At 48.6% G+C, this 24,052-nt stretch overlaps 2 protein-coding genes across 9 annotated transcripts in view; one reads left to right on the forward strand and one right to left on the reverse strand.

Annotated features, from left to right (window-relative positions):
* Positions 1-927: 927 nt before the first annotated feature.
* CCDC177 (coiled-coil domain containing 177) lies at positions 928-5,691 on the reverse strand. The gene is made up of 2 exons (XM_064424329.1): positions 5,513-5,691; positions 928-4,894 (listed from the first exon to the last, which is right to left on the reverse strand). Exon 2 carries the CDS (start codon positions 4,884-4,886, stop codon positions 2,988-2,990), a length of 1,899 nt encoding a protein of 632 aa, XP_064280399.1. The 5' UTR covers positions 4,887-4,894; positions 5,513-5,691; the 3' UTR covers positions 928-2,987.
* SUSD6 (sushi domain containing 6) overlaps positions 4,769-24,052 on the forward strand; it is a 93,429-nt gene continuing 74,145 nt past the window's right edge. For 3 of the 8 annotated variants that reach the window (XM_064424351.1, XM_064424346.1, XM_064424353.1), the window contains exon 1: positions 18,445-18,598. The gene's annotated coding sequence lies outside the window, so the exon portion shown is untranslated. Of the gene's footprint in view, positions 4,919-15,546; positions 15,660-18,444; positions 18,599-18,972; positions 19,015-24,052 lie in introns of those variants that run through there. The other 5 variants (XM_064424350.1, XM_064424347.1, XM_064424348.1 and 2 more) reach the window with 5 other exon arrangements.

Raw genomic sequence — 24,052 nt, forward strand, 5'->3', positions numbered from 1 at the left:
AATAAAAAAAATATCCATACACAGATCAGTGTCTTTTGAAAAAAAAATATTTTTTTCTCAGATTGCACATTCAAAACTTGAGCTGTACACTGCACAGTAGAGGAACACTAGTTTGCCAATCCAATTACCTTCACGTAGGTTTGTGTTGATTAGTTCAGCTGTAGCCCCAGGGTGTCAAACTCAGTCAGCAGCAAGAGATGGACCCCAGGTGTAATTACAGTCAGTGGCCAAGCCATATCTCCTGGGCTGCAGAATGTCCGTCTGGAAATGCCCTTGTCAGAGGGAGGTTTGGACAGTCTTCAGGTAGACTGCAGTAGAGCTTTAGGGAAAACATGCTCCTCCAGTTAGAGGCTGCCTGCTCATTCACCCATCACCATTTGCCTTCTTTCCAGTCTCCCAGCTCTCCCCCTTTTTCCTCTGTTAAATGAACCAACCAGTGAATTTCCACCCCAATGCAATGACACAGGAAGCAAAACCCCTTGTATACATGCTGGCAGGCTTGCTCTGCAGCCCCAAGGGCTACAAACTAGATGAAACATTGGCTATGCTGGAGTCACTGCAGGTGTCATCCCAACTCTAGTGCTGTCAGGGAGCAAGGGCAGTTTTGCAGCGGATGGATTTGGGCCACTGGCCATCTCTTTTCTAGGTCTCTGCAGCTACGAGGGCAGACATAAATCACTGAGGCATGGACAACTTGTGGAGAAGTCTGCGTTTTTTCAAGGACCTTGTCCAGTGTTAGAACAGGATTTGTTTCACTGTTCTAATTGCTGCTTTGAGGATGAAGATGAGGGGACAGACTCCCTACTGGAAACACTAATGCAGTTGTCCTTCCCACAGTTACCAGATTTGGGTGTTAATGCTTTTCACCAAGGGATGTTTTACTTTAATAACCACTCAAATAAATAAATAAATACATAAATACATAAATAAATATTACTTTGTACTTTATAAGCAACATTTGTCCAAAGTCTTTGAAGTGCTTTGCCAATCAGAGTCTTTTCCTGTGAGTCCCAAGAGCCCAACTCTGCTTCCGTATATATCAATAGGAGCAGGTTCAGCCTCTGAGGACTTGCCTGGAATTACACAGTGAGCCAATGACTGACAGAGCAAACATTGCTCAGATGCCCTAATTCCTACTTTCATGCTGCCTGCCCTTTACACCACCAATCATACTTTCATTCAAAGATCAAGTCCTATAAAAATAAAAAAAAAATATCTATGTCTTAATTTTCAACACTGTGTAATGTCTCTAGCCTTGCAGGGCACCAAAGTGTATTTGGTCGATTGTTAGTGTTCATTTAACAACTTCTTTAAAGCCTTCTAGGAGGGCTCTGACCTGCTGTTACCTCCTGGGACATTCTGGTAAGCAATCTATGCATGCTAGACTGCATGTCTGTGCCATATGTCAGCCCTCTCCTGGTTGTCTCTTCTACTATGTTGTATGTCAGAGACATCTGCAAAGAAACGAGATCCTGTCTTTTCTTGCTGCTTCTCCTCCATGCTCCAGGTCTGACTGCTATCACCAGAGCAACCCAATACGGCATCACGGAGGGTGGAACAGGGAGATGATGTTGCCTGGAGCCAGAAAGAAACCAAACCAAGGTGCCTGCTTTGGATGTGTGCTTACAACTCCAACTCAACAAAGAGTAACTGTGGAAACCTGGAGCAGAATGCTGTTGTACTTGAATGCTGTGCACAGGGCTCAGGTAGGCTTTTCACATTTCTGTTGTATTTAATCGCAGAAAGACTCAGTTCCTCCAAAATAGTATTGAGTTAGCTCTTATAAAAAAGACATGATCCTCATCTAAGAGAATCTGTAATGTACCTTAATTTGTGCATCTACTCTTTCTTGTGCTCTATGTAAGAATACAACTCTTAGCACCAGTGGCAGAGAAATGCTGCCCTGCTCAGTAGACACTGATAAGAGCTGGGCAAACGTGTCATCGTATGCAGCTCATGAGAACTACAAGGTTGGAACTCTGGAGAACATCTGGTCCAACCTCCCGCTCAAGATAGGGCAAACTGGATAAGGTGGCTGAGGGTCTTCTTGAGTTTTGAGAATTCCTGAGGGTGGTGATTTCCATTTACAAGTGACCTCTGTGTTTCCCCCAAAGTCCAGATTCCACACGTTCATTCATTTTTATATTTTAATGAACAAGTGGCTTGTGTGGGTGCTCGTCGGTTTGTGGACTGTCCACAAATTTCTCTCCTTTTCTTCCTCCTCCAAAAGAAATGAGGGAATTCTACAGATGTTGGTAAGAGAAACTTGGAAAGAGAGGGAGAGGTGAGGATACCTTGGGAGGGGTAACAGCAAAAAAGAAATTGTGTTTGTGAGCACTTTCAGACAGCTTCTGCCCAGCTCTGATCATGGTGTCTACTTACATGGCCTTGATCTGTGCTTTCCCTAGCTTGGTACTAGCAGCAGCCAAGGGGCACACAGGGTATATGGCATTCTGCACTCCAGCCTTCCTCACCTTCAGCATGGGATTGCAGCAGCCTGGAAAATGCAGTCCCATAACTTTAAACCAAACAGCCCATCACTCCAGGCAGAATCAGCTAGGGTGGTTTTGGTTCTTATTCAGCAGGCTCCAGTAGTTAGTAACCTCTGTTTGCATTTCCAGCTGGAGATTGCAGCTGTAATCATCTCTGGTGTAAACAATCAATCAGTAACTCAGAGGCTTCAAGCAGATTTTGCAGCCCTCTCTGAAAAAAATGCATGTGCTTGTGGGGTGGAGGACAGAAAAACTTGCTTCCTCTCTGTAAAGATGACTGAGGTCAGTTTTTAAAACACACCCAGAACGAAAGATGTATTTAAAACAGTATGTGAAATAGCTGCCACATTTTTGTGCGGTACCCCGCTCCCCCAAAATACGAATTTAGGGTGGATGTTGGTTTTCGTTGTTTTTAAATGCTCATGCCAAGGAGCTCTCTGTCACGTTACGACGGACAACCAGTGGTGCATCCTCACTCATCCATGACAAGATCTTTCATTTCTTACTAAGCTGAGCATGCAGTTCTGCTTCGAAGGCCATCTTGTCAAAGGTGCGTGTGTTCGTCTCCTCCCGCACCTTTTCCCGGACATGGAAGGATGCTCGAGCAACAGATCTGGCATTTTCTAAGACAGTCTTCTTCTCCTTAAAGATCTGCTCACTTCTCTCCAGCTTCCTCTCTATAGAGAGGAGAATTTCCCTGCGCCTTAAGTCCTCATACTGTTCCACCTTTTGCTTGTTCATCTTCTGCACCTTTTCCTTTTCCAGACGGCTCAAGACCACTTTGCGGGCTTTTTCTTGGACAGCCTCTTCAGCCACCTGGGCAGCATGCTGGAGCTTTCTCTCTGTCTCTCTAGCCAGTGCTTCCAAGTGTTCCTTCTGCTCTCTTTCCTTCTTCTCTGCTGCCAGTTTAGCTCTCTGGATCTGCATGTCCTCACGCCTGGCTTTCTCCCTCAGCTCCTGGTTCCTCTTCTCCACAAGTTGTTCATAGTTCTCCTGAGCCTTTGTCAAACTCATCTTCAGGGACGCCTTCAGCATTTCCTTCTCTTCTGCCTCCTGCTTGGCCAGTTCCTTGAGCAAGGCCTCATGCTTCAGCTTCTCTGCTTGGTTGAACAGTCTCTTTTCCTTCTGCAGCTGCACCTCCTTTTTCAGCCTCTTCTGTGCAGCTGTGGACAGCTTCTCTTGCAGGAGCTGCTCCTCTCGCTCCTGGTGCTCCTTCTTGACCTCCTCCTTTGCCTTCAGGTTGAGCTCTTGATGGAGCTTTTTCTGCCTGTCTTCCTTGATGGCCCTCTCCAGCCTCTCCCTCCGCAGCCGCTCCTGCTTCTCCGCTTGCTCCCGCCACCTCTCCTCACACACCAGGAGCTGCTTCTGCTTCATCAGGGCAGCTTCCTCCTGCTCCTGGTTCAGTCTCCCTCGCCGCTTCTCCACCTGGCTCTCCCACATCCGCTGACCCTGCAGGAGGGCCCTTTGCTTCTCCTTCTCCTCCTGCTCCTTCCGCTGCTCAGCCAGGCGCCGCTGGCTGTCCCACTGCAGGTGAGCTGCCTGCCGCTGCTCCCGCAGGATGTTGGCCTCCTGGTGCTTGGCGATCATCAGTGCCGCGATCTTCTTGTCTCTCTCTGGCACCTCCGAGAGACCCTTCTTCCTCTTCACCTCCCTGACGATCCTCTCGACTCTCTGGGCAGTCTGTGGTGAGTGGCTGAGGTCGCCCAGGCTGAAGCTGCGCCCCAGCAGAGTCCCATTGGCGGCGGCTGCCCCCCGACCCCGGCCGCACACCTTGCCCCCGCGCTCCCGCAGGCTCTCCCCGCTGTAGGACGACGAAGCGCCCGACTCAGAGGAGGTCTTGCCCCAGCTACCCTCGCGCCGCTTCTGCAGCGAGTCCAGGGAGTGGCTCTTGCCCTTGGCACCCCTCGATGCCCTGGCCTTCCCCCCGCCATGGGTCCGGGGCCCGCCGGCCGCTCCGGCCGCAGCCCGGGAGGAGACGCGGGCGGCGGGCGAAGGCGGCAGGCTGCCGAGGGGCGCGAGGATCCGCCTCTTCTCCTCCCGGATAATCCTCTCCCGCTCCTCCCGGCACTGCTGCAGCTTGCGGCGGCGCTCCCGCTCGTAGGCCTCGTAGAGGCCGGCGGCCACCCGCATGGAGCGCCCGGGCGCCTCTCTCAGCAGGTCCCCCAGCGCCCGCGGCAGCAGCTCCACGGGCCGCACGGCGCAGCGGGCGCAGGCCTCCAGCGACCGCGGGCTGGTCAGCACGTACCGGCTGCCCTCCGCCGCCGCGCAGTCGAAGTTGTACAGGTCCAGGTGCAGCAGCGGCGACTGCTCTCCAGGACGGGCCGGCTCTCCCCCCGCTGCCCCCCCGGGCGTCGGGCAGGGCTGCGGGGGAGGCTCGGCCGGCGGCTCCACCATGGCTCGGCCTGCGGGGCAGAGAGCGGCGGCGGGTGAGCGGGCGGGCAGCGGGCGCACGGACCCCTTTGTGTGCCCGGGGCAGGGGCGGGGAGCGGCTGGGAGGGGCGGCGAGGGTGCCTGGGCTGGGCTGTGTTTGTGCAGGAAGGGGGCAGGTGGCGGCAGGTGCGGGGCGCGGAGGGGCAGTGTCCGGGGGCGGGGGTGCCCGGGGCGGGGAGCCGCGTTTGGGCGGTCGGGCACAGGGGCGTGGTGCGGGAGCCTTCGGGACGCGCGGGTTGCGCCCTGTGGTGCGCGGGGGCGTTTGGGGTGACAGGGTGTGCGGGGTGACGCGGGGGCGTTCAGGGTCCTCCGGCAGGATCGGGCAGAGGGCGCAGAATCGTTCGGCAAGGAGCGGGGGTGCTGGGGGCGCACGGCGTGTCTGGCCGGGAGGGCAGTCTGGGCGGAGGGTAGCCGGCTATGAACGGGGATGCCGCAGGTGCGCTGGGCTTGGCGGGCTGGCGGACAAGGGTGTCCGCGCATGAATGGGCGAACGGAGAAAGGGGTGCCAGGCAGGGCTGGCAGCGGGACCGAGACCCGGGCCGCGGCGCAAGACGGAGCCCCCCGCCCGCCCCGGTTCCCCGCGCACTCACCGGGCGGGCGCGGGCGCAGCCCCGCTCTTTGTCTCGGTGCCGGCGGCCGCGGGGCTCAGGCGGGCGGCGGCTCCTCCATGGCACCCGGGCCCCGCGCGGCGCCCCCAGCTGCGGGGCGGCGGGCACGGCGGCCGCCCGCAGGCTGCGGCGCCCCGCGCTGCCCGCTGCGGCCCCGCGCGGGGGGCGGGCGGAGGCGGGCGCGGGGGAGCCCGCCCCGCAGCCCCGCCGCGCCGCCGGGCCGGGGGCAGCGCTGCGGCCGGGCGGGGACCGCCCCCGCCTCCCCGCCGCGAGGGGCCGGGCCCGGCGCTGCTGCGGCGAGCGCGGCGCGGGGCTAGCTCGGGTGGCGGGTAAGCGCCCGGCCCGCCAGGAGAGTGTCCTTCCCTGCAGGCATCCCCGCTCCTTGTCTGCGCATCCCTTAATCCGTACGTCCTGCCCTGCAGCTGCCCCTCCGAGCTCGCGTCTTTCCCTGCAGACCATCCCTAAATGAGCGGTCGTGCGCCGTTTTGCACTGTACCTGCGCACAAACAAGCCCATCTGTATTTACCGTTAATATAGATAAGGATAAAAAGGGTGTAAAAAAGAACAGGAGATGCTAACCCAGTTTTACAGATGGCAAACTGAGCCCCAGGGAGATGAAGATGCCTGCCTTGGGCCGCCTAGGGAATTCACGCCAGAGCTGGAAAGGGATGGCAAAGCTCTCAGATTTCAGTTCAAAGCAGTTTCCAGCCATGAAACCTTATTCCCTTTTGTGCTAGTGTAAGCTATTGCTTGACGCAAAGATGTGTCAGGCAATACAGTACACCTTTTTGAGTACCCACTTTGAATGTGGTGCTTGCCGTTACTTTGAAATATCCCTGGTTTCTACAGGAATCCTGGGCTCAACAGCCTCAGTGAGTTGAGAAATGCTTTGCTCTGGAAATACCATTCAGCCAAAAGAGGATCACTGCTGCTTGTGGAGCTGCAGAGCATCTGTGCCACTTAGTGGAGCAACTCTGATTTTTTCAGGCAGAGGACAGGAGTAGTAAATGCACCATTAGTCACTGTGTTATGAAGTCAATGCTTTTCAGCAATTTCTCATTTAACTTCTACAGGTATGTCTTAATATGCTTTGCTTTAATAAGGAAGGATATGGTGCTCACCAAACGAATTTTCAGGATGGCCCAGGACAAGGATACAGAGCAAAAGAAGGACCCAAAAAGGGCTTGGGAGCTCTTAGTGGAGAGCTGATGAGCTGGAGGTTGGTTGTCATTTCATATTGTACAGGCAAAGACTGTGCTGATGAATGCACAGGGTAATGATGCATCCACAGCAAGTGAGCAAACTCTGCCAATAAGCCATATTGACTAATCTGATCTCATTCATTCATCATCATGATAGTCTGCAGGGGACAGTTATAAAGTTTGGTTATTACTCACGTGAAAAATCCTCAGGCCAGGGAACAGCTCTGCCATATGGAGAGCCCAGCCTTCTGGCTGATGGGGCTAACCATTAATACTTGCTGCAGCATGCAGCACCATAGCTGTGGAGCCATAGCTGTGTTCCCTCCTCATGGGAAGTATTAAGCTGGTAAGTGCATATGCCAGGTAAGGTGTAGGCTGCTCCAAGCTTTTGGCATGTTGCTTTTTCAGCCTTCATCAGAGCTGTGTTTGGGCCTTGATATTTTCAGGTTTCCATGTGGATCTTTGGGAGCCCTGTAAGTGGTCTCCCAGATGCAATTAAAAAAGGATTTATCATGAGATTTTTAGAAGCAGCTGGATGTGACTTTAGGAGACATTAACACACACTATCCAAACATGGAGTCATATCCCTACCTCACCAAGACTAAAGGAGTTTTGGGGTGGGGAAGGAGGGAATCACTGGAGGAGTTTAAGTGGATCACTGCTAGTGACTCATTTTCCCAGACACAATTATAAAGCCTAATTCTCTGTTGGCTAGATATGTCTAGAAATCTGTGTGCTCAGGTGGAGCAGTACTATAACATTATTCTTTAATAAACATTTCCAATTTTGCCTCGCTACTAATGATAGCAAGAGATGCAGGGCAGTGGAAAACTGGAACTACAGACTGAGTGGGTGCAAATTTTTGTATCACTTCAAGAAATTCTTCCATATGCCTTCTATTGCTCATGTATTATTTCCTTTATTCCCATCTAACTTTAAAACTGCCCATACTAGGGTTCTTCTCTGCTCTCTTCATCCGAGCTATTTCACAACCTACTGCAAATCATTGGTAAAAGCTGTTGAGTTACTTTCAGCTTTGGTTTTCCCTCTCTTTGTTTTGACTTCTCTAAGTAATTTGCACTCCCTCCTGCTTGGGTGTATGCCTTACAAATGTTTGTAAACTGTTTCTATGTCCCTCAGAGACAAGGAACACATAGTGTCATCACAAATCAATCCCCCACAGTTGCACGGGGAGCTGTTGCCTTCTGTCTCCTCCCAGGGTGTCAGACTCTCATGGTAGCCACAGCCCTGAACCAAGCACGGGTTCCTGCCCAGCACTCAGCTCCCTGTTGCCTGGCAGGGTAGCTCTGTGCACATTCCTGGTGCTGGTGCATTGCCCTCCTCCTCTCTAGCTAATTTCTTTGTGTCCCCTTCTCTAATTTTCTAGCTCTCCTAAGGCTAGATTAATATAGTTTGACTTTCCAGAACTCTTCCCCCCTCTGCCAAGAGGAACACTGGTTGATGAATTATTTCCCCCTTGCTAAATAGCCTTTGTTTTCCAGGTTGAATCCTATCTTAACCTAGTTTGCAATTTCTACTCTCTGTCTCAGGAATTTTATACTGTTTTTGGGACAACACTGACCTATTGTGTAGCTACCTCAACTCTCAGCCTATTCCCTCTTCCTTAGACTCTTCCAGATTTTGCAACAGAATATTCCTGCACCTTCCTGAGCCCTGTGGATAAGGGGAAAGTGACAGCCTTGGGGAGAGGAGATTAAGGAGGCCTCTGACACAGTTTTTGCTGTTATCTCCCAAGCATATTGCCCTTCTCTTCCTAGCTGCTGCTGGGATACAAGCACCAAGCATCTGCCCAAATATGTCCCTTCCCTGTCCAGATGCAGCTCCTGCCTCTCTCCCAGGACACACCAGAGCCTCTCCAGCTCAACCTTGTTTTGTCAGCTGGATGGTTTAAGCACTAATTTAAAACTTTAATGAGGCACTCAATCTAATGTTTTACTGATCCCCAGCACCATGGTATCCCTGGTTCCTTCCCTCTGAACAGCCACTTGTAACATGCCATATCCTTTGTTTACAGTCCTGCAGCCCATCCACCTGAGTGATTTTACAGACTGCTGTGTGATAATGCTGAACATAAAGTCCCATTTGACTTTATACATTGGGCTTGCCCGATAGCTAAGGTCCAAAGCCCAGCATGCCACAATGTCAGTGTAACAACCTGACAAAAGCCAAAGTCCTGTGTGAGATTTCAGTGTTGGCTCCTTTTTTACATTTCCCATTGGTTTGGTTTTTTTTACATTTCCCATTGGGTTTTTTTTTTTTTTTACATTTGCCTTTGGTTTTTGTCACTCTGTGCTTCTGCTCTGCCTGCAGTCCTGGCACAGCTTGCCTTTTCCTTCCTCCATGGATGGCAGGATGGACATTTGCTTTCCTCCTGCCACCACAGACTGCCTGCTGACAGACATGGCAAGGCATCCCTCCTCTGTTGCGCCCTGCCAGGCTGTTCTGGTGTGGTGAGTGCACAGCATCCTGAGAGACTTCAAAGTAACTGCCCGAAGCTGAGGCACCGTCCCCACAGCTCACAGCCCAGAGTCTTTGCCTAATGTTGTCATCTGTGGCTGACCCTCATCCGAGTCTCTAGGGAAATGCTGCTTCTGGCTGGGGCAGATGCCCAGAGCAGGGAAGCAGAGAAGAGATGGGCCATGAGGAGGTGGCTGGGAATGGTGACATATGGTGAGGGGTGATGCAGAGGGCTACTGCCGGAAGCAAAATGTTTGGCAGCCACTGGGGACAGACTTGTATTGCAAATACTATATCTTTCACTCTAATATAAAGCTGGAGTCTAAGGCCAGTGTGCTGATGGTGAGTTATTTGTGTTCATCTTGCTGGGAAACACCATTGTGTGTGCTGTTTGCTGTCTCACTGAAACTAGTCAGTCCTCAGTAATGAAAAGATTTTGTTGGTCCCTGGCTGAAGGGATCTGCAGAGAGTTGTCTGTCTCTGTGTTGAGGGCTGGCAGCAGTCTTGCTGTATAGATGCTTTTTTGAAGTCATGCTGAACAGCTCTCTATTTGGCTTTGTGTAAGTTTGGCACATCTGCAGTAGTTTTATATTTGGGTAAACCTAGTCAGTTACCATGGCTGTTTGAACAAAACTATGGTAGGCTGGCAGAGAAAATGAGGGGAAAAAACCTTGTCACTGCATATTTCCATGGAAACAAGTATAGATATTAGGAGAGATTTTATTTGGTTTTCGAGATATTCTGTTGTCAATGGTTATTTCTGGAGCAATTAGAATGTTGGCATATGTTGGCAGAAACCAAACCTCAGATGTGTCTGTTGAACCTAATGCAAGCAGTTCTTCTGGTCAGGCTTGGCTTCTTTAGAGAACTCATGGGTCATGAGGGAGTTATGGAACCCTTGGACACAATGAATCATGGAGGATTTGGCCCCAAGGTCATAGAGCAAACTTCAGATGAGGTAAACAAATAGCTGAAATGAGTATGAGGATGTCTCTATTATGAGAGGTCAGAATACAGCACTGGAGTGATCCATGCAGGGCTACAAACTCTATGTACGTGAGCTACTCTACATATACAAATAGTGCAGTGACCCAGAATCATCTCTAATAAGCAAGTGCCATTGAGTGTAAACTCAACAGGAAGGCTACATCCTAATGCTACATGGTTACATTTTCAAGCTGAAACTGAAATGCAATTACATCCCATTCATTTACTTGAAAACTGTTGGTTTTGAGCAAATGATCAGTCTTGCATGCTGCTTCAGTTTCCAAGCTGTGCTATTTATTCTAGCACAGCCTGGAAATCACAACGTGAAGCTATTGAAGAACAGTGGGAAATGTGACATTGCTGGTGATGCTCTTCCAGGGAAGTAAAATGCAAAGTGTAATCAAACAGAACAAACTGTCAGATTAGGACTGGAGATTTTAAATTATTTCCATTTAAACTAATCTGAGGTGTTTATTAGCTGAATAGTAAGATTATTTCTCTTTTGGTATGATTTTTACCTTCACCACTGCTTGGATTGTATCTGTTAGGTATTTTTAGAACTGCAGAAATCTCACATCACTCCTCTTTTGCCTATTGGAAGCTACATCAGAACATAGTATTCTAGGATCTAGTATTTAATGTTCCAATTTAAGTATGAGCTGCTTTTCCATTCCTGGATTGTACTTGGTCTTGCCTGATGGTGCTGTGCCAAGGAGCTGGCAGCCAGCAGGAAGAGAGATCCACTCTCATCTGGGAGTGTTGCACAGCAGGGAGCACGAGAGGGATCAGGAGCTGGCAGCTGGACCTTTCCTTGTTTTGTTATCCGTACACCATGCTTATGGAGTGTAAAGGATGTATATGGGGGCAACACACTCAGCCTGCACTGCTGTCTATTATGGCCTGAGGAGAAAGGCAGAGGTGTTAAACCCATGATGCCTGCTCTTGAATTCAGGAGAACTGGAAGACAAATATCCTGCTCATGAAGGCAAAGTGAACACACATGGGCAGGGTTGCATCACTCTCCCACATTAGGTCCACAGGAGGAAGTCCAGGGCTGAGTTGCCCCTGCTGTTTTAACACTGTTTAACAATGACCTGAGCTACCGACTGCCATGACTTTGGCCAAAGCCCCTTATGAATAATTCTGCTTAATTATGGGTGAATGTCTGCAGCTGAAACATACTACCCATAATGATAGGATTACATTTAAATTCCTCAAGTTATACCTATAGTTATATACTTAGGTTTTGGAGAGGATAACCTCTATTATTCTTTTACGGCATGAGCAGGGATTCTGAATTCCTTAGGCATCAGAGAGCATCTGTGCAGAACCCCAGAGGCCATACCAGTTCCAGTGCCGTTCAGAACCCATCATGTGAATTGCATGTCAGCAAAACCTCCCCAAGGGGGAAACTGTTCTACCTGAAGAATGAGTAATTGCAACTGGGGACAGTGCCAAATAGATTTTTCTTTTCCAATGGGCTGATTTCTGGGAATAAAGCCAACTAGAAAACTGCTAGAAGAAAATCTTCTTAACTGATCATATTTGCAATCAATTTTTTATGCCAGATGTTGCCTCAGAAAATATTAAAGTCAGCAGACAGTAGTTCTAGTATGCAACTTGAAAAGGACTGATTTTTATATAAAGAAAAGAAAATTAATATTTGCTGCTTTCTTGAGGTGTACAGAGTCTGTATGTAGCCAAACAATGCAAAATCGTGTGGAAAGGACAGGTGGGAATCCAAGAAGTTAACAAATGTCCTGTAGCAAAAACCTACTGTGTAATAGAAAGACTTCTACAGCTACCCTTTATTTTGAAGAATTAGCCAAGAGATGCCTAACTTTCTTAATTTAATTTTCAGAGTTGACAGAGGAGAAGCTGAGAGTAAATTGGGGTGCTTTTTGGGAAATCGTGGAACATGAAGTTGTTGGAAAGAAGGAAGGGTTGAGAACAATGGATGTTATACAGGAACAGGTTCAGTTCTTTGTCACTTTTTTGCTAAGCAAATGGTATGAGTTGGTATCTATGGGATCTGTACCACCCTCTTCCATCTGTGAAGAGGAATAATAGCACCTTCCCTAGGCAGTGCATAGTCAATGTGATAATGAAGCTGAATAATAAGCACATTTGATAAACTTGGCAGTGGGAGGATTTTAAGATGGTTGGAAGGTAACTTAAATTGCTTACAGGATTTTATGGTGAAGGAGATTTTGTCCTTCATCATCTTTGATCCCCTTTACCTCTCTACTGTAACACATAAGCAGTGATGCAGCTACTGCATCACTGAACCTACTAAAGGGGTTGGGATGATGGATAATTTACCATACCAGTTTTGTAGAATTGGTGCTTTCTACACATGTGTATGTAGGTCAGATCCTGCACTTTCTGTCCTTGAACTAACAGGCTCACTGTACTCAGTGATTTTGGTTTTGTTGTACAATTTTTTCTTCCAACTTTCATGCTTTTTAGCACAGTGTAGGGATAAGATTCATGAGATGGTGCTAGTACTGGTCCCTGGCACTGAAGAACACCACAGTGAGTAGCTGTGCAGGATGGCTGCTGTACAGTGGCACTGTGTTCAGGGAAATTGTTCTCCTGGGTTTTGAGTGTCATTCTCTGGGACATGGGGCGGGTGCTGATTGTACCCAAAGCAAGCAAATGCTAAGAAGGCAAATGTGATCTTCTGATTTATTGGGCAAAGTGTCTCTGATAGAAAGGGAATACACCACTGGTTAGCAAGATACTGAGGAGATCCTGTCCAGAGCACTGTGTATTATTCCAGTGTTGGGAAATCCTGCAGGCAAGACTCTGGTGTTAAAAAAGATTAAATTAAGTTTGAGACAGCAGGGCTAGTTAGGATGATCAGTGAACCAGTGAGCTAGCCTTAGGACAGGGCACTAAAAGCGCTTCTATCTTTGAGCCTGTAAAATGAAATTTGAGGCAGGATGTGGCAGACCTTTAAAAATATGCAAAGGACCAGGCAATTTGCTCAGCCAGTACTTTTCATGTATTTTCATTTTGCTCTGCTAACCTAGGGACATGTCACAGTCACCCCCAGAAATGCAGACTCTGAAGAAACTGCTCCTGTGAAAACCAGGGTGGTTTGGTTGTTGTCTTCCACCGTAGCAAGACCTCAGGAAACTCCCTTTTCCTTGCTCTGAACATTTAGCCCTTAAGTGAAGTGGAATTAATACCATTGTGCTGTGTGGCTTGAAACTAGCACAACTGGAGCAGAAGTCAATTTGCTGTATTTGAAAGAAAATTAATTAAGGCCTCATTTGTTTCCCTCAGAGAGAAAAGCTCTGGGTAGTTTCCAGGAGATGATTTTTTTTTAGCTTCTCTGGTACAGGCCTATATGTACAGAACAAATGTAGTGCAGCTTCAAGACCCAAACTCCAGGTTGTGATCTGAGTCTTCTTGCTCCCATGACAGCATGACAACCCTGGTGACTGCTCCACAACTATATGCTGCATTTCAGGTCACAGAAATAAAAAAAAATCTCTTTTAATAAATAAATGCAATGCATGTTTGTGGTACTCTGAGAAAGGAATTGTCAGGGCAAGGATGATGCTCATAGCCAGGTTTAGTCTTACCTGTTCTTCATCAGCAGACTGTGAACTCAAGTGCCCTAACAAGGCAAAAGGGTGGATGGTGTGCCAAGATTACCCTTTTATTCTTGCATTTCCCATGTTGCTTTAATAGTCTTTTGGAGATGAGCTGCTCTATTTACATCTACTCTGAGTATTAATAATGAATAATGCCCTGCCAAACACAAAAAATGTGCGTGGATTCCAGTGTTTGATACTAGAAGTGTAACTGAGGGCTAGCAGGCCAGGAGATGTGTGCAGAAAAAATGAAAGCAAAACAAGAGAGTTATAGTCTACAGGAGGCTAATGGGCTGTGAGGATTTTGAAAGTGCTTAAAAACTGATTTACTCCTGCACAAATCCCATTTCAAACAGTTGCCAATGAAAAGGTCACAGAGATGTTAGCAGCAAGAAGGCAAAGGAGGAACAAGGGTGTGTGTGGCTGTCATGTATGCCCAAGTGGGAGATGCTGTTTGCTAGAATGAGGCCTGGCATGCTGGCAGCTCCAAGAAACAGAAGGAGCTCTGGTGTGATGCCAGCTACCTGCTTTCCCACTGGAATCTGGATGTGGGGTGTTGATGGAAACAAAAATGTGAGTAGTTCTCCTGCATCTTAGCAGTAAGAGCTCTCTCTGAGAAAAAAAGGTTTTGTGAGAGAGTCATCTGAAACCAAAAAGTCTGATGAATGAGCTGGGAGCTCAGGGTGTCTGTAGCAGCCTATCCTTAGAGTGAAGCTGTCTTAGTCTTTTGGTTTGCTGGCTGGGCAGCAATGTGGAGGAGAGAACAAATGGCATGGAGCAGGTACAGCACTCCCTCTTTGGCTGCCCGGGAGAAGGAGGTCACATAGGATGGTAACATTACCAAGGCTCTTGGCCAAGGATAGATTGTGTGACAGTCTAAAGTAACATTATCTCTTAGATTATGTTTTTGCTCCTCTGATAGTGCTTAGACTGTCATGAGACTTACTCTAGTTGAGCCCTACCATCAGAAATCATATGTTATCAATGGCTTCTCTCAGAAGTGAATTTATTTTGAAATTGGAGTAATGTTACATATGTGGCATCTGAACAGAGTTCAGTAATTCTTGAAGTGGTATTGGGTTTGCATGGCCAAACTTAGGTAGCACTGGGGAGGGGTACATGGGTGGTTGCTGTGAGAAGCTGCTATAAGCTTCCTTCATGTTCAGCAGAACCAATCCCTGGTGGCTCCACAGATGGATGTGCCTTTGATCAAGGCTAAACACCAGTTAGAAATGGTGGAAATGCCTGTCCTCAAAGGCCTGCACCCCGTGGAAGAGTGACCCACACTGCAGCAGTTTGAGCAGGGCTGTTGTCTGTGGGATGGACTCAGGTTGTGGCAGTTCACAGAGAGGTGTTGCTTGTGACATGGACTCAGGCTGGAGAAGTTCATGGAGACCTGTCTCCTGTGGGAGTGACCCACAGTGGAATAGGAGAAGGATTCCTCTCCCTGTGCAGTGTGAGAAGCTGTGGCTGATGAACTGACCATGGCCCTCATTCCCTGTCTTCCTGTGCTGCTGGGGGAGGAAGTAGAACTCAGGAAGGAGGAAGGGGTGGAGGGAAGGTGTTTCAAAGGTTTTATTTTACTTATTATCCTGCTCTAATTTTTTTTTTATTTTTACTAAGAAATTCAATTAATATCTATCATTCTATCCTGTTTTTTCTGTGCTGGTATTTGATGAGTGATCTCTCCTGGTCCTTATTGCAACTCATGAACCCTTTGTTTTATTTTCTCTCTCCTGTCCAGCTGCAGAGGGGAGTGACAGAGGGGCTTTGGTGGGTGCCTGGAATCCAGCCAGCATCAACCTACTACAGAAGTCCACCATGGGAGGGAAGGAGTGGGCAGATGTGTGCAGGAGGGTAAGAAGTACCATTTGTTTTCACAAGGCTGTGAAAGGCTTTTTGAATGGCAGGATACAAATTTCAAGTCTGGGATTAAAACTATGTTTGTTTTATCTGATTAATCCAGTGGCAGAGATCTGGATCTGGAGGGCACCCACTGTCCCTGTGGGGTCTGTCAAGGTGTGCAGAACAGTGTGCATTTGCATCACTGTGAGAGATGTTTTATATTGTTGTAAAACATGTCCTCTCTAGCCCAGCTTCCATTGCCATTTCACTGCTGCAGGTTTGCCAAAAGAACCAGGGCTAAATGTGGTGTGGGCTGTCTCACTGCCCTTTCCCCAGCCCTGTGCTAGTGAGTCTGACCAAATCCCATCCGTGTCTCTGCCAGAAAGGAGTGTATTGATGGACTAGGACTTATGTCACAGTAAAACTCTTCTGTGGAGTAAAAGCAACATCCATAACCACTGGATAAGAAATTAGTTATTTAATCAGGTGGGGCCACACAAAATAAACATGCTTTGACCTTCTGGTGGAGTTTGGCAGCTTTTATGCTTTAAAATTTCTATTACTGAAAATGAAATGTTTCAATGAATTATTGATTTTCATCTCCATTCAAGCAGCTGGAAAATAAACATTAGGAAAATTGTGCCAAAATACCTGGGCTGAGACCCTTTGTGCCTTAGGGAGAGGTGCTCTGATGGTAGCAGCTCCCAACCTTCCTTTGTTGACACATGTAATAATGAGAAAATGTTTCACCTCCTTCTTCAGAGCCTGGAGCCTGAAGAGATTGGAACCAGTTGGTCACAGGCATTTGCCTGGAAGAAGGATGTAACTGTTTTGGGGGCAGTTGCTGGCATTTACTTCCTCTGCAGCATTGGCAGTTGGCTATTGTTGGTAACAGGATGTTGGATTAGACTGGCTGGTGGTCTGATGCAGTGTGGCAAATCCAATGTAAAAGGCATTAGTTAATGCCTGTGTGATACCTTGGACATTTAAGATGGTCTGTGAATGCTGATTTCTGTGATATGATACACTAATTTGGCTGTGCTTATTTTTTTGTTTTGTTTATCTGATGCCTCAAAGGAAGAATATAATGTTTTTTATTATGGCTTGATGCAGTTATAAAGAGAAATGTGTATGAATGAAAATTATGGAAACAAAGTAATGTATAGAAATAAAACAATATTTGTTTAAAAAAGTTGAACTGGTTAAAGCCAAAAATGTGATGAATCAGCCTCTAGAGAGAGGTCGTTTTAGTGAGAATTTGCCAGGAATGACACCTTTCTCTGTGCATTAATGCCACGAGCAGAGGGAGTACTCTTCACAGTACTCTTTTATTTCAGAGCCTCTTCACAACTCTTTTATTTCAGAGGTACAAAGGTTTCTGAACTTTTCCTTCAGGCCCAGGACAGCTGCACTAATTGATCAAAGTACAGCAAAACAGAGGCCAATATTTTCACTCCGTGCCTTCCACCACTGCATCTGAGATGTCACAAAAAGAACAGCTGTGTGAATCAGCAGGTTTGCGTGCAGCTCAAGCTCCCACTCTTCCTTCCTGCCTTTAGGCATGTAGTCTGGATGATGATGTCGTTTTTTCCTGCTTTTTGGTGTCGAAGTGCTTACAAGGGGAGTATTTATAGGGAATGTTTTGTGATGTATCATATTCATTTCCTACATTGATGAAATGATGGTAAGCCATTGGTAAGCTATAACCTGTTATGGGCTTTTACTATGAATGGTCACTGTACTACTGCAGAAAAGTAGGTAAACTTCCCTTCATCTTCCCAGTTGAACTACATATGGCTCCTTCCCCATAGAAGACGGAGAGGAGCTCACTCTCCACAGCAAAATATGACTAATGTAGCAGATCTATACAAGGTAGGTGTTAATTCAAGCAATAGAAAGGAAAGCAAAGCAAGGAATCCTTCCTTGATTCCCTGAAGGCACTTTTGGATACAGGAGTGTTGTGTTGGGAGCAGCTGTAAAAAGCAGATGAAGAGGGAGGAGGTGGCAGGGCGTAAGCATCCCCCTACCCCTGCATGCACTAAACCCCTGCGAGCGTGAGTGTGGCCTCCAGCCGGGACCTTTCAGCCAGCAGTCTGGCTCTGCCGGTGCTGCCCAGCGGGACGGACCCCGCTGCGCCCCGTGCTGCCTGTGCTGCCTTGGCAGGCTGTCACCAGCGCAAGGGTGTGCCAGCAGGGGAGCCGGTGGGACAGGGCAGGAACGGGCTGGCAGGAGTGTGCCTGCTGCGAGAGCGCTGGCACGGCTTCTGTGCCGCCGGGGCCAGCAGCGCGCCCGTGGCCGAGTGTCCGCGCTGCCCGGGCTCTGCGGTGCCTCCGCAGCCGCGACCAAGGCCAGGGACACCCTCACGGTGCGCTGCCCCGCGGCCCGGCCAGAAGGGGCCGGCAGGCAAGGACGCGGCCGGGGCTGTGCGATACCGCTCTCCGCTGCGGCTGCGGAGCGGCAAAGGCCGGAGCGGGCTCCAGCTCCGCTCACAGCCCTTGCTCTCCGGTGCCGAGGGCGAGTGCCACGTGTCCGTGCAGCCGCACGCCGCCCCGCGGAGAGGCGTGGAGGCTCGCAGCGCTCCCGCGGCTCCCAACAGCGGCCGTCGCTGCCTGCGGTGGGGCTGGGCTCGGCTCCGCTCCGCCCCGCCCCGTCCCCTCCCTCAGCGCGGCCGCCGCTCCCGGGCCGCGCTCCGCCCCCCGCGGGCCGCGCCGCAGCGCCCCCCTGCGGCCGCGCCCCTTCGCGCGGCTCCTTTAAGGGCTGCCCCGCCCCGCCCCGCCGCGCCCCGCGCGCCGCCGGGCCCAGCTCGCGGGGCGGGGCGGGGCCTGGCGCGCGGCGGCGGCCGGGGCGTTGGGCGGGCGAGACGCCGGGGCGGCCGGGGCGCGCGGCCGCCGACCTGCAGCGCCAGCGGCACCGCCGCCCCAGCCCGCCCGCCGAGCCCGCCCGGCCCGCCGGTGAGCACCCGCCGCCGCCGCGCAGGGGGAGGGCGCGCAGCCGAGGGGCCGCCGGGCGCGGGGCGGGGGCAGCGGGCTGGTTGCGCGGGGCGCCGAGCCGGGCCCGCCGCCGGGGAGCGCGGAGCGTGTGCTGGGCGGGGGCCGGGAGGCGGAAGGTGTCGGCGGCGCTCTCCGGTGGCCCGGGAGGGGAGCCCTGCCCGGGTGCGGCCCCGCGCGGAGCTCGCGGCTCTCGGGGCTGCGGCGGGAGCGCTGCCCGGCCGCCTGCCCGGCCGCCTGCCTTACATAATGTCACCTGCGGTACCTGCGGCTCCTCGTGTCTCCGCGGCGGGTGGTCGGCCGTGACGGCAGGGCCGGGCTGCCTCTGAGGGCAGCGGTCTCAAAGTGTGTGTGTGGCTTCGGGCGTGAGGATTCGCTTGGTGCGGGATGAACCTCTAGGATTTAAAACCCCTAAGTAACCGCGGATAAGCGTTCACCGCGGGCTTGGCTTTTTCCTTTCGTAGAGCTTTTGGGTGCGTGGGGAGACACAGGGAAAGCGGTGTGTGAGATCAAGGTGGTAGTGGAGGCACTGCTGCGGACAATTCAGCGTGAGAAACTTTGTGTTTGTTAGGTTTTCATCTTTGCTTTCTTCTTTGTGGTGCTTTAACACTGGCCAGAGGTCAGAGCTTCCCTAGCAGCTGCCTTTACACGTGTGCAGTGCTTAGGCTGAGCCTCTACATGTGCGTGTAACAAATCTATGGTCAATCTCCCGTGGAAGACCTGGAACTCAAAAATAGCCGTGCTAGGCTTCTCAGAACCGACAAGCAGTAATTGTTCTAAGTATCCCTAAAATTGGGTAAAGGATGAAAAAATACCATAATAAATTGTTCTTATTTCTAATACACGAATGGAAATAGTGATACAGATTTTCAGCTTTGTAGTGTTCTTTTAAACAGATTAATGCAAATACAGTAGTTTCAAGTGGGCGTATTCTCAAGGGGGTTACGTTTTTGTGGGGAATAGACGTGATCTCAGTGTAGTTACAGTAACACAGATTTTGCTGAGTGGAAGGGGGTGAGAGGAAGTAAATATATAAATTTAAAATATTCTGAAGTAGTCAAGAGCTAAACTGAGCCGATGGGCAGAGGGGATCTTGCACTTGTCTGCGCTTCCCAGTGGCTTTTTGTGCGTGTTCCCATAAAAGCTATTATGTAATGGTGCTTCTCTTGGCAGGAATCTATTGTCACCGTAATTCCTAAGGTTTCTGGAGCAATGCGGCTTGTTCGGAAGGGTCGTGGTCAGAACAATGGCAGGAAAAGTTCTTAAGAGGAGGTGTTTAACCTCCTTAATTTTTCATGCAGTAGGACTAAGCTCGAGACATCTGGATCTTTTCCAGAGTGTCTTTGCCATCCTCTGTTGTTCAGCTTGTCTTTCTCTTCTCCTAGGCTGCGCTATAGCTGTCGGGCACCAGCTAGCTGCTTACATCTGCATCAGAGCTGGGAAAACATTGACTCTCTCCTTTAATAATATTTGTTATGCTTCTCTTTCTAGTGGTTTTTTTTTCTTTTCCCCTCTGAACAGAGGCAAAAGTGATATAGTTGGAGCACTTAACTGTTGCTTAGACAAGAAAAAAACTTGAGATAATGGAGAAAGGAAGCTCTCCCAGTTCTCATCTCTAGTTTGAACTTGTCTGTGTACATCAAAGGGAGGCAAAACGCCTAAGTAGAGCAGGAATTTACATATTAAATGCCAATGCTCTAAGGATCGGTGCTCTGTGGTGTCTGTAGTTTATCGTTGATTTCATCCACCTCCTCTTCAGGTGTCTGCCATAAATCACTTTGCAAGTCTGCCTCCTTGTCTTCTTTTCACAACGTGCTTTTTCGATGGCATATTTTGATGAAGAGGGAATAATTCTTTCTAGCAGTGTAATCTGGTGGCCTGTTGTGGCACTGGCAGCTTTACAGATCACACTTGTGTCTTGCTAACTTTCATGTTGTTTCTGGCAGTAATTCTCTAAGCAAAACTTTGAGAAAGATCTACTTTTATTTTTCTTGTTTGCAGTTTCATCTTCCCTCTTACATTGGCTTGTCCTGTTATTTAAATGAGTGTTTTATGGATCACTAGAAAAGACTGTACCATCTGAAGGTAGGAAAGTATGTTTCTTTAAGGGCCTCTGGGTGAAGGATGTGCTTGAAAGATCTGCAGCTTAATCTAGATTTTAAAATTGAAGGTCACTGTGGAGCAAAGTAGAACATGATAAGGGGGCCATAACTTCCTCTTAGACAAGTTTCTGTCAAAACCCAGGTGCCCCCATATCCTCTTTAAAGGCAGATTACTCTGCAGTATGGGTCTGGGAAAGTACTAATCTGGAGGCAGAAATTTCCCAACCACAAGTGTAGCAGAGACTTTGGCTCTGACCCTTCTCTCTCTGCTTGTCATGCAAATTGACCACCTGCAGATTTTGAGGAGGACCCAGTGTCCTTGAGTTGTGCAGTGCTCCGTGTCTCTGCTGAAACAGTTTGCACACAGTTATCAGCAGTTTATATTTAGTGCAGTGTGTGAAGGTGGACTGAAATGGCTGCTTGAGCACAGCTGCCTGGGCAGTCAGCAAGTAATGGTAACTGGAGTGTCACTAAATGTGTGTCCTGCCTGCAGGGTAGTGGTTTTGGTGGAATTCCTTCTGTCTTGGGGTCAGGGTTGTTTTCTGCTGCTTTGCTCCTTCCTCGAGAAGCCATGGTCTTAACCTCAGCTCTTCACTGCCCATCCTACCCATAGATTTGGGTTTCTGTGACTGTTCCCATTGCGTCACTTCTGCTTTTTATCCGTGTACTGGCTCACAGCACAGCCGCCTACTGCTGTACCACCCAAATATGCCTCTTGCTTGTTCTGCTTTTGTGAGCGAGCGGATGTAAGTTGTTAGCCTCTGTCAGTCCAGGAAGGTTGGATGCTGCACTTGGGGTCTGTGTCAGGCCACTGCTGTTGTATTTTTTTTTCCCCTTTTGAAAGTTGCTTCTCTTTTTGCCTGCCTAAGAGACTTCCAGAGAAGCCTATTATCTATGAATAACTGCATGAAAGGGCAGTAGCTTGGAAGCCTTGCTCCAAAGTTTCCTGGACTGTGTCCTTTTGTGCACTCTGCTTGGCACAGGGACTCCCTGCAGCTCTTCTGCCCTCTGAGCCACTTGTTGGCTGCTGTAACCAGCTGATCCCAGCTGATCAGGCTTAGCTGGGAGAAGCATCTTTCACTGGCATGGTTGGTCCCACAACCTGTTTGCCTGAAAGACTGGGAAGGAGGGAGGAGAGGCAGCAGGGATTGAATTCTGCTTTAGGATTATGTAAATATAAACATGAAGGCATTTCCTAGAGCAGGAAAAGGGAAAAATTAACCCATATATAGCAAAGGTATTGTGGTATTACTTACAGTAGATTTCTTTTGCCAAATACAGTAGTCTACAATTATGTGTAGTTGTTATAACAAGTGTCATGTCCTTAGAAATGCCATCATACATGTTTAGTCTCTTGTCATTAAGTTACTCTGGGTACAAATAGAGTTATTTCAGATGTAACAGTTTAACCTCCAACACAGAATGTTGTAGTTGGGAACAGGTAGGTTACTCTAGTGAAGCACTCTGTCTTTTTAAGCCCATCTGTGTAATTCATCTGGCTTTGCTGGTCTGCAGTTAATATAGATGATATTTCCCTGACTCTGCTAGAAGTCTTGTTTATGCAGCTGCAAAAATTGATTTTAACTAATCAGTAGAAGTACTTCCTATAAATGTCAGGAAGTGAGCTTTTGTATGTATCAGAAAAAGTTTTCATCTGCCATTCATATGCTGGCTGTTTTGTTACTGAGCAGTGGCAGCTACTACTCTCTCACAGGAAGCTTAGTGCTCTCACATGGCTTACTGCATGATGCAGTCTGCAAAGTCTGTTTTCAGACCAAGCATAGTGATGCTAATAATGGACCAGTGAAAGCCTGGCCTGTTGTTTGCTTGCTTATTTATTTATTTTAAATATTTATGTGTAGTAATTGCAGACAGTTTTTTGAGGAAGCTCACACTGAAGGTGTGAGCAGGACCAGGAGTTAGAGGTGTAAAACCCCTACCTCTTTCCCACTGTCTTGTTGTCCCCCCAGCTTCTGTCTTTTCCTGTATGTTGAACAGTGGGCAGGCTCCAGAAGTGGAGTGTGCATGGAGAACTTTGTCTGCAGCACAAGGGACCTCTGTGTCTGGTGTCCCTCTGGTGATTCCCTGAGGGGAGCTGCTGGCGTGGCAGCCAGCCCGCCAGCAGTGCATTGGCTTCCTGGTGTGAGTGAGTGTTGGGTGGAATGGGTTGGTCATCACTGCTGTGGTAACCTTGTAACAAGGCAAAGTACAGCTTTGAGCGGAGTCAAGGGAAGTTGGCCACTGGAATAATTTTTATGTGGTAAATAAAATGCCACGTCATATTTGTGCTACAGAGTAGAATGGCTTTCATTCTTACAGTGTACACTTGCCATAGGAGTAACTTCCTTGTAGGCAGTTGAACTTTGCAGGGCTGAAATGTGCTCCGTTTTAACCCCATGCTCAGAAGTGAACCAGCTTCAGTACTGTGTCTCTGTTCATAGCTCCCTTAGCTTAGACTTCAGAAGTGCCAGGACCATTTGGAAAACTTTAAAGCCATTTACATTTTTCCTCAATTAATTTTCTTCACAGTTTATGATATTGCTGTGCTTCACTGCTGTTCCTGTTTTTTCCTTGCATTGATTTAATGGAATTTTGTAATAAAATGAGTGAGAATTGCAAGAATTTCTGATCAAAACCAAGTTCGCAGCTTGTTTGGGAATGAAGATAGAAGTTATGTTGGTATATTTTAAATCTCTTTCTGCAGGACCTTTAGGGCTACATAAGTTTTAAGAGGAAAACCCTGTGGATAAATCAGGGTTTTAAGTCTTTAAAAGATAAGCAAGCAAACCAAAACCAAACAACACCCTTCCCAGCCCTCCAATTCCTGTAAGTGAGCTTGAGAATGATCTTACTTTATATAAAAAGCAGATCTTTCAATAGCTAGACTTGTAATGTGATTTCTAACAGTAGTTGTTAAAGGCTGCTCACTTTGAAAAGAGCTATAGTTTGTATGTGTAGTGCTAAACCTATAGATTAGTGAAATGCTTGAATGTCTTTGACCTATTTATGCTCTTTGGATTTTCTTTTCTCTGTAAATAACTTCTTAAAGGTCTTGAAGGACAATATATTAGAGCAGCTCCCACTAATAGAGTTTTATGGAGGGACTGTGTTAGAATCCCCTTTGGGTATTGGAGCCCATTTGTGCCGACCACTCTCAAAAGACATTTTATTTGTTAGACCCAGTAAGGTGCACTAATGTTAATTAAAACACTTCCCCCCATCCCTCCTTTAAAGGAAAGTGCATACTGGGTATGTGTTGCTCTCTAATGAGCCGAAAGCCAGCTGATGGTCATTGCAGACAGCAGTAAGTTATCAT

The sequence above is a fragment of the Passer domesticus genome, chromosome 6 (genome assembly GCF_036417665.1).
Source record: "Passer domesticus isolate bPasDom1 chromosome 6, bPasDom1.hap1, whole genome shotgun sequence".
Classification (NCBI taxonomy): domain Eukaryota; kingdom Metazoa; phylum Chordata; class Aves; order Passeriformes; family Passeridae; genus Passer; species Passer domesticus.